Source organism: Cheilinus undulatus, linkage group 17 (assembly GCF_018320785.1).
Source record: "Cheilinus undulatus linkage group 17, ASM1832078v1, whole genome shotgun sequence".
NCBI lineage: Eukaryota > Metazoa > Chordata > Actinopteri > Labriformes > Labridae > Cheilinus > Cheilinus undulatus.
The window spans coordinates 38,516,938-38,529,499 of record NC_054881.1 but is presented as its reverse complement, the minus strand read 5'-3'; the positions used below and the strand labels follow the sequence as shown (position 1 = coordinate 38,529,499).

At 35.0% G+C, this 12,562-nt stretch overlaps 1 protein-coding gene across 1 annotated transcript; it reads left to right on the top strand.

Annotated features, from left to right (window-relative positions):
* Positions 1–4,948: 4,948 nt before the first annotated feature.
* On the top strand, positions 4,949–12,374 carry tdgf1 (teratocarcinoma-derived growth factor 1). Its single transcript, XM_041811298.1, has 6 exons — positions 4,949–5,298; positions 5,383–5,438; positions 6,855–7,055; positions 8,945–9,059; positions 9,153–9,262; positions 11,718–12,374. Exons 1-6 carry the CDS (start codon positions 5,276–5,278, stop codon positions 11,816–11,818), a joined length of 606 nt encoding a protein of 201 aa, XP_041667232.1. The 5' UTR covers positions 4,949–5,275; the 3' UTR covers positions 11,819–12,374.
* The last annotated feature ends 188 nt before the right edge of the window (positions 12,375–12,562 follow it).

Sequence of the window (12,562 nt, the reverse complement as noted above, 5' to 3'; positions counted from 1 at the left end):
GCACAGCAACACAGTATTTAATTTGTAAAAGTCTGAGATTTTCTTCTTGCATTTTGAATCTTTTTTAGACTTTTCACCACCCCATCAGGATTCAAGGAAACTTTATTGTGATGATGACTGGAAAGTATTCTTATTATTACTTGAAGCTAAGGAACAGCCACGCTTGAGAGCGGTGGTTCTCAATGTGGGAGTCGGGACCCTGAAGTCATGAGACACTGAGAGGGGGTCATCTGATGCCCAGATGCTATATCTGTGTGTGTGTGTGTTTTATAGCATTGGTGCTAGCCTCTGGCTAACAGTTTCCTCATTTTAGAGCTGAAAAGTGTGTCAACTGTTTTTGGTCTCTAATGTTAAAAGTACTTATTTGTGAAACTTTTTAAAAACTTTTCCTGACATATTTTGTTGTTTTAATTGTCAGTTTTCATCAGTTTTTCACAGCTTGCACCCATTTATTCCCACTTTTTTTTAAATCAATTTCTGCAACATTGTACCTATTTTGCCACATTTTAACCCCATTTCTTCACAATTTTGGCCACTTTTAGAACATTTTTGCCACTTTAAACCGATTTCTGTCACATTCTGCATATTTTCTGCCCCAGGTTAATCTTTTTTTTTTTTTTTTTTTGCCAATTTAACAGAATTTTCCATTTTTTTAAATCCCATTCCAGCACTTTTTCAACCCATTTTGCCACTTTAGACCAACTTCTATCACTTTTAATCCCATTGCACCACCATTTCCACCTGTTAACTCCCTCTTTTCGCTACTTGAATCAATTTTTGCCTCTTTATCCCCATTTCTGCTACTTTTAAAATTCAATTTCACCACTTTTTGTGCCAACTTCCTAACCCGTTTTAATTCTGTTTTTAAGAAATGGGATTTATATTTTTAAGATGGCTATATACTATGGGACAAAGAATGAAAAAAAAATGTTGCTTTGACAGAAGTGATTATTATTTAGGTAAAATAAAATAAAATGAAAAAAAAAAAAAGTAAAATACAATAAAATAAAATAAAACATAACAAAACAAAATAAAATAAGATAAAATAAAATAAAACAAAACAAATTAAAATAAAATAAAGTAAAATAAAATAAAACAAAAATAAAATAAAACAAAATAAAATAAGATAAATTAAATTAAAATAAAATAAAATAAAATAAAATAAAATAAAATAAAATAAAACAAACTAAACCAAACTAAACTAAACTAAACTAAAATAAACTAAACTAAAACTGAACTGAACTAAACTAAACTAAACTAAAAATAAAATAAAATAAAATAAAATACATTAAAATAAAATAAATAAAATAAAATAAAATAAAATAAAACAAAACAAAACAAAACAAAATAAAATAAAATAAAATAAAATAAAATAAAACAAAACAAAACAAAACAAAACAAAACAAAACAAAACAAAACAAAACAAAATCAAATATCACAGCCTCACTTTAAAGTACATCTTGATTTTTCTGTTTCCATGGGCACCCAGTGGTTTCACCCCAGAAAGCTCTCCACTTCATACCCCTTATGGACGGCCTTGTCTGCTCATGACTTTTCTTGAATGTCCATGGCTGTCTTCTACTGCCCCCAGGTACACTGAGGGTCCCTGGTCTCTGGCACCTTTATTTTGGGGTCAAAACATTGAAAACCCTTGATCTAGAAGTACAGATAAGATAGTCAAGTTAGGTCATTCCTCTTATAATAAAGTCAAACATCTCAAAACTAAATCTGAAAAAGGAGCCTGTGTAGCCTTGTTTAAAGTGCTTGTTGCAGAGATTCTTGTTGGGTTAGCCACCGCTTGAGGGGAGCAGCTGAAACAGTTAAAACTATTATTCTGAAGATGTTCTCTCATCGTTCCTGAGAAAACCCCTTTAATAGAAAAAAACGTTTTATGGAAACTCTGAGCTGAAGGTTGCTGCTGTGAGAGATTAAATGTCTTCTTTATAACTTTAAGTGCTTCATCCTGTAATAATAAAGTCTCTTCCTCTCCCCCTGGAGTCCTCGGAGCTCTGACGTCTTTCTCATGCAGATTCGCTGCTGTGTTCACCTCAGGCTCTCCCTCCTGCTGCTGACTCTCCTGCTGTGTATTAGCATGAGATCAGACTGCATTGTGATACTGCACAGATCACAAAATACCCATTTCCACCTCTGATTGTCTCTGCAGTCAAGCAGAGGCAGATTAACCAGAGCTGGGTGGAGGAGGGAGTCAGAGGGGGTTAGTCCTGGTTTAACTCCAAGAAAACAAGGCAAAAGACAAAGGATGCCTGTTTATTTACATTCTTTATAAACTCGTGCACTTTTACTGAATCTATTGGGGCTTATAGGTCTATTAAAATGTTAATAATGAACCCTCTACATGTCTACAAATAGTAATGAAAAATAAAGGTAAGAGATCTTACTGGTCCAGGAGCAACATTTATGAGTATTAGTGCCTGATCTGTGACATTAAACCTGATTTTTGTTTGCAGATGCTGAGGTTAGAAGGTTCATGCTAGAGGAAGTGAGAAATATTAGCATGGGTTATATCAAAATACTCTGCAGGTCAGAGGGAGGGACCTGCTGTTTCCTAAAGGTGGGCTTCCTGTAAAAACAGACTCATTAACATGTGAAGGCTGGGCTGGATGGGCGAGTGAGGTCATATACATGTGTATGAGGGGAGAGAGAGGGAGGGAGGGGGTGAGAAAGAGGGAGAGAGAGGGGAAACAGACTCTTCTCTATGCAGACAAAACACAAATTATAGAAGAGTCTAGAAACGAAATAATAAGAACTTCCTGCTCAGGATTATTCACTGATAAATCTAAAATAAAAAAGCTTTTTCTACCTCGACTTTCTCTGGTATCAGTCATTTTAGTTTCTACACCCATATCCGTCACAGTTCGTCTTTTACTCTCAGTCTTTGCACTGCAAATATTCAGAGCATTCATTTTCACCAAGTCTGCACAGTGAGTTACACCAACACACAAAATAAATTTGAGTAAAAGATTTGCATCTTTGCATCATTTGCATTTATGCTATAGTTTAAATTTTTCTTTCAAATAAATCAATGCACAACAGATTAAGTAGTATAAAACCCAAACAGATGACATTTTGTGCATGTCTACACCGCAGGTTAATGAGGAATTGTACAGTAAAAACACGATACATAAACTGAAACAACATAAATATACAGTAGCCCTAAAAGACAACTGAATTAAATACCTAATGCAAAAAAAAGTTTTTTCTAAAACACAAAGAATATGTTATGACATAAGGAAAATTTCATTAAACACATTTTCTAAAATGTTAAGATTTTAAAAAATATACTTTTGGCATTTCCACCTCAAAATATTTTGTATATTTTTAGTTTTGCAAAACATTTTTGTATTTATAAAAATATTTCTGAATTATTGATGTGATGAAATGATTAACTGAATGTTTTAGATTTTACCAATTCTTTACAGTTTTTTAAATTTCTCTGGACGTTTTTATTTTTATAAAACATTGTTTGTGACATTTCTTTTTACTTTTGCATGGCATAAAATCTTTTATTTAATATTCATGTTTTTATATTTTTGCCCTTCCTAAAATGTTTCAGTGTTTCAAAAAACACTGAACAACACTGAACTACATTTTAGTTTCACAGAAATGCCTGGTTTTGCATAAAATTTTACATAAAGTTTTTTATCCCACAAAATATTTTCAGAAATATTTGTGTCTTGAAATGATTTGCTGAACGTTTTACATTTTAAAAATACTTTACATCTTCTTGATTTCTCTGAATTTTTTATTTTTATATGATATTGTTTGTTGAATTATTTTATGCTTTTACATGGCATAAAATCTTTCATTCAACATTTTTGCCCTTCCCAAAATGTTTCAGTGTTTCAAAAAACATCTTTGCATTAAGAAATATTCCAGTAGGTTTTGTTGCACTGCATCTATTCATCTGATAAATATTTAGCATGTAAAATAAGGTTAATAAATTTTCCCTTTTGTTGTTTATTTTTGTGTAAAGTTTAATTTGTTAATGTCTCGAAATGTTTTTTTTTTTTTTTTACATTTTTGCATTCATTTAAAATCTTTTTCTGGTTTGTAATTTTCTACAACATTTTTGTCATTTTGGGAAATATTTATGTGTTTGGCATTTTTTCATATATTTTGCAAATTTTTTGTCTCACAGAAATGCCAGGATTTCCAAAAAAATTTTACAAAAAGTTTTTTCATCCCACAAAATATTTCCAGAAATATTTCTGTTTCTTGAAATGGTTTGCTGAATGTTTCTGCACTCTACAAATGTTTTATCAATTCTTTGATTTTTCAAAGTACGTTTGATTTTTACAAACTATTGTTGTATTTCATATAAAGTAACATCTCCCAATATTAATGAGTTTTCAATCAATACTTTTGCATGACATATTTGCTTTATTTATTTATTTATTTTTGCCATTCCCAAAATGTTTTGTTATTCTTTTTTTTTTTTTTTAAAAACCTAGCATTTAAAAAATGTCCCAGTACCTTTTGAATTTTTTTGTTGCATTTCCTGAAATACTTTTGTGGCGCTCTTGTAAAATATTCTCTGTTTTAAGTATAATAATTTTTAGCAGTGAAATTTTTACTGATAGTATTTGACTCTCAGGACCACCGTACAATGAGAAATGTAACAGAAAGGAACCATAAAAAGCTGCAGAAGTGTGTTTGGTGTTTCAGGAGAAGTTGCTATCATCCTTTAAATATAATCCATGCCGTTAAACAACAACAGGTCATCTATAGAATACACATCAGCCATGGAGCTGGTCCTGCTGTAAGGTGACAGTCAGAGTCATTTCCAGCTGCACAGTCAGACAAACTTAACCGCCGAGTTTCCATCAGTGTGGATTCAATAAAGGAAAAGTCAGACGGAAACAGAGAGCAATTCGGAGTGGGCGTGGCTTCGGGAGAACCTCCCCCTGCACGAGCTTCACCTGGAGAACAGAAACTGAGTCAGAGGATTCTCACACTGCAGAGAACTCACGACTGGAGGGTTTACGCTACATACAGGCTTTGTTTTAGTCTGGATTTCCTCCTACAGTGAGGATTCAGGATCTGTTCGGGACTTTTTTATTACACTAACTTTGTCTCCACGAAGAAAACTGAGAGGAATCCCGATTTTTCACCGTTTTGGAAATACCCCCCCCCCCTTTTATCATGAATTGAAGACTCCGGAGCTGTATTTACTTTATCCTGACTTTTCCACTCGGAGTTTACACCTTGGTATTTACAGAAGTGTTGCGGATTATTTTATACTTTTTCCTTCAGAATGAGGTGGACGAAGCTGCTCAGGTGAGTCTGGGGTGCCATGATCAGATTCATCAGTGGAAAAAATGGTCAAACACTGAGTGTTTTTATTTGTTTGTGTGTCTCCAGGATGGTCCTGTTTGCAGTGATGTGTCTCCAAAGTGCTGCTGCTCTTCCTGCTGCAGGTTCGTTCATCACAGCTCTCTGCTTCGACCTCTACATGCTAAAACATTCAGGCTAGCCCAAGGGGTAGACTTTTGTATGCTATATTTCATAGAAAGAACAGGTGGCTAGCCAAGGGATTGCAGATGTGAATAAGCTCTGAGATAACTCTGGTACCAAGCATCAGTGGCAGCATTTATGGTCGATGCTCCCTTTACAAATACAACCATAAAATGTTCTAATTTGACCCATGTTAGACTCGAACCTTAACTTTCCACCATGCATCTAGCACATTACATGTGCAACCTTTCATGTTTGATAAATTTAATCTTATATTTCACCTCATTGATCCTTCTGATACATTTGACAGCTGTTCAGCATCTGGTTCAAGAGTTTAAAAGATATAACTAATGCAAAAAAGTTTCCTCTAAAACACAAAAAATACTTTATGAGACAAGGAAAATTTCATTAAACACATTTTCAGTCATTTTAAGATTTTTTTGAAAAATATTTTTGGCATTCATCCCTCAAAATATTCACATAGTTTTAGTTTTGCAAAACATTTTTGCATTTCAAAAATATTCCTGAAATATTAACGTAATGAAATTATTAACTGAATGTTTGGATTTTTATAAAATATTATCTGAGAAATTTCTTTATACTTTGGCATAGCATAAAATACTTCATTTAATATTTTTATATAGCCTAAAATGTTTTCAAAAAACATTCTTGCATTTAAAATAAATATTCCTTTTGGTTTTGGAGGCTTTATTTTGCACATCACATATTAATCTAATGAAATTCTGCTTTGAAAATATTTGTGATAAATTCTGCCATTTTGTTATTTATTTCTGTGTAAAGTTAATTTCTTTAAATGCTGTGAAATGTTTGGTTTTGTTGACATTTTTGCATTAATTTTAGACTTGTCTTCTGTTTTGTCATTTTCTTAGATTTTTTTTTGGCATTTCATGAAATATTTATGTGTCAAGCATTTTTTTTATATTCTGAATTTTTTTAGGTTCACAAAATGCCTGCAAAACATTTCACAAAATGTTTTTGCATCCCACAAAGTAATTGCAGAAATATATCTGTGATTCTTGAAATGATTTGCTGAATGTTTTAATGCATTTTTTTTATTTCTCAAAGCATATTTGGATTTTTACAAAATATTTTTGGATTTCATGTAAAGTAATACCTCACAATATGAATGCATTTTTGTACTTTCTGTTTTTGACCTTGCTATTTTAAATTCAAACTTGAGCTCATAAAACTTTTGTGAGTTTGTTATGCCTGATTTGTGGAACTCTGCAATTTAAAGAAATTCACTGGCTTTATAGAAATTATTGGGTAAAACTTTGCACCACTAAGGAGTTCTACAGAATGCAAATGAGGGAAAAAAAAGTACGGATAAAATTTGACTGTTTCTTTTTATTTTCCAGACTGTGAGGGAGTTGAATGCAACAGAAGCGAGCTCTCCTCCTCTTCATCACCCACTCCTTCTTCTTCTTCTGTGGTGGTGAAGGCCCAGCAACCCTCCCAGGACTTCCTGGGTCAGTTTGCCCAGATGAACTCACAAAACAGTGGTGACCGCAAACACCGGGACGCCAGCGCTGTGCTGCCCTTCATTGGCCTCACTGGAAGTAAGTTCAGAGCATCTCACTGAGGGGACAGAGGGTGGAGAATTCTGTTAATTTGACCGGAAGCGTTTGAGAATATTTGTAAACCACCAAAAGATAAAGCACAACCTGAAACTGGGGGAAAATGTTGGTGTTACTATGGCTCCTACACAGAGGATGAGCAAAAACACCTCAGATTTAAATATGAAGGTATGAGGAATGAAAATGCAAATGTTGCATGTGGCAATAATCAGGAACCAGAGACAGTGTTTAAATGAAAATGTAGGTAGAATCTAGATAAATAAAAAAATATGTCAAATACGTAGGAAATTGGAGAAACTGGTGGTAACTGTTATTTATTATTGAGCTCTTATTGGTCACCATGCTTTTTAATTGCTATTGTAGAGCGTCTAATGTCAAATAACAGACAGACACAGAGAAAGACCAAATGTTTCTCCACAGTAGTTTTAATTTAAAGATTCCTGGGATGTTTTCGGTGCATCATCAGTCAGTTTTGGTGTTTCTCTGTTACTTTCACATGTTTGTTCAGACTCTCTGCGTTTGTCTGTCGATGTGAAGCAGAGGGTGACAGGAATGTGCCGCCAGATGGAGACTCTGCTTTATCTCACTGATACAGTCCAGATACAAAGAGAGAGAGAGGCTCAAGCTGAGGTCTGAGGGCCCCGCAATGGACCCATGCAAACTTTAAACCAGTGTCACTTAACTCTGCTCAACCAAAGAGCCAAAGTGTTGAATAATATCTTTGTAAGAGCCTCAATCTAAGTGGTGAAAAAGTGGCAAAAACGGCTTGATGTAACATGACCAAAATGGGCATAAAGCAGTCCCGAGAGGCAGATAGGGTAAAAAAGTAACAAACAAGTGGTATTTCATGGCAAAAGATAGCTTGAATGGGCCAAAAATGGTGAAAAGCTGCAAAAATGGGATAAAAGTGGCAAAAAGTGTACTAAAGATGTGGCAAAAATGGGCAACAATATAGGGAAAAAAGTGGTATTTAATGGCAAAGAGAGCTTAATTGGGTGAAAAGTGGCAAAAAAAGGTGAAAAGGGAAAAAATAGGATCAATGGGACAATTAAGTTGCCAAATAATGCCAGAATGGCAAAATAGGGTTAAAAATAGAAACAAGGGTAAAAAGAATAAGAAACAAGTGGTATTTAATGGAAAAATGTAGCTTAAAAGAAATAAAATTGTGAAAAGTGACAAAAATCAGAAAAACGTGGCTAAAAGAAGCAGCAAAAATGGGCAAAAAAAGAGGAAAAAAGTGGTATTTAATAGCAAAGATAGCTTAAATGGGCAAAAATGGTTAAAAGGTGCAAACATGGGATAAAAGTGGTAAAATGGGAAAAAAATGTCATAAAGAAGTGGCAAAAATGGACAAAGATATAGAAAAATAATGGTATTTAATGGCAAAGGCAGCTTAATTGGGTGAAAAGTGGCAAAAAATTGTGAAAAGTGCAAAAATTGGATGAATGGGACAATGAAGTTTGACAAATAAAGCCTTCTGTATGTCTCGATAACAAACTGATTAATGTCATTAATTTCTGAGTTTTCAAAGTTTACATTTTTTAAGGTTTTCTGGGGGAATAATATTTCAAATTAAGACATAAAAGAGCCACACAATGAGTATCACTGCTTTAAACTGTATGCTCCATGAACCCCTTTGTCCTGGTTGCTCTAAAAAGCGTTATTGTGCATAAAACTTGGTGAATTTAAGGTATTTCTGATCTTTAATATATTGGTGGACACAGGATGTTGGTATGACTGCCATATCAACCTAGTTATTCTACTTTTTATTGCTCTGGAATCCCTAATATCTCATCAAGCTTGGAGAAATGACAGATTCAGACATAAGAGGTGTTTTTAGGTGCAGGTCTGACGTCTCTCCTCTCCTGTAGGTTCTGAGCAGAGTCGGAGTTGCTGTAAGAATGGAGGAACCTGCATCCTCGGCAGCTTCTGTGCCTGTCCTCCACACTTTACAGGAAGGAGCTGCGAGTACGACCAGCGGCTCAGGTAAACCACGCCACAGCTGTGCATGTCCACTTCCAAACATCACACATCATCTGCGGATGTTCACTCTAAACATACGAATCCTTTTCTCTGCAGGAACTGTGGTCAGGTTCCTCACGGAGAGTGGGTTCAGAAAGGATGCTCGTACTGCCGCTGTGGTTACGGCGTCCTGCACTGCTTCCCTAATGTCTTCCATAAAAACTGTGGTAAGATTTACACACACTAAGCATCTTTAAAATATCTGCTGAATCAGGGTATCATTCTCTAAACACCTCAGGAGATTAGTTCAACCTTAGCTAGAGTTTAGGAGTAAAAAGTTCATTTTACAAGGATGTGAGAATAAATTTTACAGACTGACTCAGAGTGTGTGGGTCCATTCCTGTGAGATTTACAGGTACTGGTAGTTTTCAGTGCTCTGCTTTTCTACCCGTGCTTCACCCTGCAGAGGTGTAGACGAGGCGTTGACGCCCGACACTCAGACTTTTGGTCCAAAAACTGTCGTTCACACATTTCCCTCTTTAAGAGCAAACAACCATCAGACACTCCCAGGTTACTCCCTCCGAGTGTAAACGACTGCCCGAGTCTGACGCCCATCTGCTCATTAGCAGCTCAAAGCTTTTATTCCCAAATGTTGAATAAGACCAGCAACTCCTTCAGCAGTGTCAAAATCTCCTTTTAGACTGTCTTAACCTCTGTTATGTTACAGTCATCCGTCCACTCTTTTATTCAGATAAAGCAAGACTTCTAAATAAACAGTCCACATAGTAGACAAGGGTAACACTTCTTTGCATTCTGCTTCAGTTTGATTATGCAAATATTTCCACTGTCAAAGGTTTGAAAAAGGTACCAAAATAACTAATTTGTTCAATCCTATAATTTGGGAATGTTCTGTTGGAGTGAGAGAAACCCTAGACCTAGACCAATGGTCCTCAAACAGTGTGCCTTGAGCCAAGTCTATGTACAACCATAAGCAATGACTACAACTAAACAATAACTTAAGTTCAGTCAGGACAGCTTTGTCAAGAAACACCCATGATGTGTAGTTATGAATAGTTTTTATTAGCAGTTATGACACTGATAAAGTCAGAGGCAGAATAAAGGAGGAGCTGGGGTGGAGGAGGGCTATAAAAAAAAGGCTTGCAGAGGGAGCAGCAAAGCGCAGCCAGGCAAGAGCAGTTTAAATATGGCAACATGAGCATGATAGTGTACTTCGAATGAATTAGCTGATGAGGGCTTGTGTCACACTAGCTGATCTCAAATATATCACAGCGCTTGACTGAGCTAACGCTATAGACTTGATTACTGTAACATGTAAGAGGCTGTTTTGTATAAATACGGTTTTGGTGTGCCTTGAAATTTTGGCTTGATCTTAGGTGGGCCTTGGGTAAAAAAGACTGAAAACCACTGAGTTAGACTAAGTGGAATTTGGCTGATGGAGTTGGGGGCAAGATCAGAGTTTTCTGTGCCAAACTGTCAGTCTGGTGCCAAAACAGATGCTCGGTGAAAACTTATCAAAAGCATCCTCTGGAGAAGCTAAGCAGAGTGCTAATGCATGCAGGGTTTAGAGAAAAGGAGCACATAAGCTGTCTAAAAAAGATGGTAAGATAAAGTTTTCTTCACCTTAGAAATGTTGTGTTTTTATGTGTGCAGCATGTTCAAATCTAATGCTGTCATTCTCTTAAAGCACTCTTAACAAAACAAACACAGTGATTTGGAAAAAATATATAATTTAGAATCAGATTTTGGCAAATTCATGATGTTAAAGTGAGATGGGTGCATCATTAGTAGGCCAATAAGAAGTCAGGAGCCTGCAATACTTTAGAAAAACACGGCCTTCCCTCCCTAATGTTCAGTAGTTCTATAGTTTTAGTTAGATTTCAGTTGCTTTTTATTTCTTCTACTTGTTTGTTAGTTTAGTGTAGTTTTTATTTTGCAAAAAATGCTTCATTTTAGTTTAGTTTTTATTAGTTTTGACTGCTGGTTTATTAGTTTAGTTTAGTTTTTATTTTGCAAAAAGGCTTCATTTCAGTTTAGTTTTTATTTTGCAAAATGCTTCGTTTTAGTTTAGTTTTTATTTTGCAAAAATGCTTTGTTTTAGTTTAGTTTTTATTAGTTTTAATTTTATAAAATAGATGTCAGGGCTGAGTGAACATCATACATTTTTAAAAACATATTAAAACAGGCTACTCTTCACTTACCATTTTATTTACTCAATGATGATGTTTGAATACAACTCCAGACATATAACTACCACTATGTGAAGTCTTAACCAATCAGATCAGGCAATTTTACGCTCCTCAGACTTGTGTGTAGGTGCCAGTCAGTATGGTTGTGTCAAAGACTAAAACTAAGAATATTTCGTGACCATTTTTATTTTATTTTATTTTATTTTAGTTAGTTTTGTAAGAGCACATTACAGTTTTAGTAAGTTTTAGTTTTTTGGTAAAGCTTAGTTTTTATTTAGTTTCCGTTAACTAAAATGATTTTTTAATTTTAGTTTTAGCTATTTAGTTAGTTTTAGTTAACTATAATAACCTTGCTCTACTGTATCTAACTTTATATCACAATAAATAATGAAATTAAAAAGTGTGAAAGTACAAATGCACCTATATTCCACAGTGAAGGCCGTTTTTAACACGTTTTGTGTCTTTCTTCTTCCAGACGACTCTGAGGAGGTGCGCTGGTATCAATCATCAGCTGTGAGGACTCAGACCAGCTGCTTCCTTTATCTAACGCTGCTTCTTCCTCTTCTCCTCCTCTGATGGTTTATTGTTTTTATTGACTAGCACAAAAACTGGGGACTAAGCAATATTTCACAAGATGCTACTTCAGAAGCACAGACCCCTCTCCAAACAGAGGAACATATTTATTCTATTTAGTCAGAACGCTGCCAGCCAGGAGAGAGACTTTGACTCCCTGGAGTGGGAAAGTTAATGGCTTAAAATCCACACATTTTTGGGATTTTAAACTCTGCAGACTGACTCTCTCTCTCTCTCCACTCCCAGTTTCAGAGCTGAAAGCACCACAAGGTCCAAACATAGACATAATAAACCCGGGTGTTTATGTTTTCCAGCTCGGCTCGCCCACACTCTTTGTGTCTCTACCTCCTCGACTTTATCCTTCCAGTGGAAGGCCGTCTGCGTCTCATTAAAATCCAATTTTATGTGAAGGAAACTGTACATAAGATTTCTATAAAGTATGTTTTTTGCTGTCTTTGAATCTGTCCTTGGATTTTTCTTTGTAAAAGAAGATGCAGGATTTTTTTCCTTTTGCACAAACTTTGAGCTGCTGTGACGTTTTGTCCATTAAATTCAAACATGAAATGAAAATTTCTCTTTTGCATATTTTTATGTTTGTGTTGTGGCAAAAATACATATTTACATGATTTGGACTGACATCTCTTTAAATTTTGAGTCCTCAAACAAACATGTTTGTTGCATCATTAGGATTTATTTGACTGTTAATATTAGAAACTAAGTTTTTCTGCCCCTTAGCGCTCTCTGCCT

Coding starts and splice junctions, on each gene's coding strand:
- tdgf1 (XM_041811298.1), top strand. CDS start 5,276: ATGAGGTGGACGAAGCTGCTCAG. Junction 7,056..8,944: donor CTTCATTGGCCTCACTGGAA/GTAAGTTCAGAG, acceptor CCTCTCCTGTAG/GTTCTGAGCAGAGTCGGAGT. Junction 9,060..9,152: donor GAGTACGACCAGCGGCTCAG/GTAAACCACGCC, acceptor TTTTCTCTGCAG/GAACTGTGGTCAGGTTCCTC.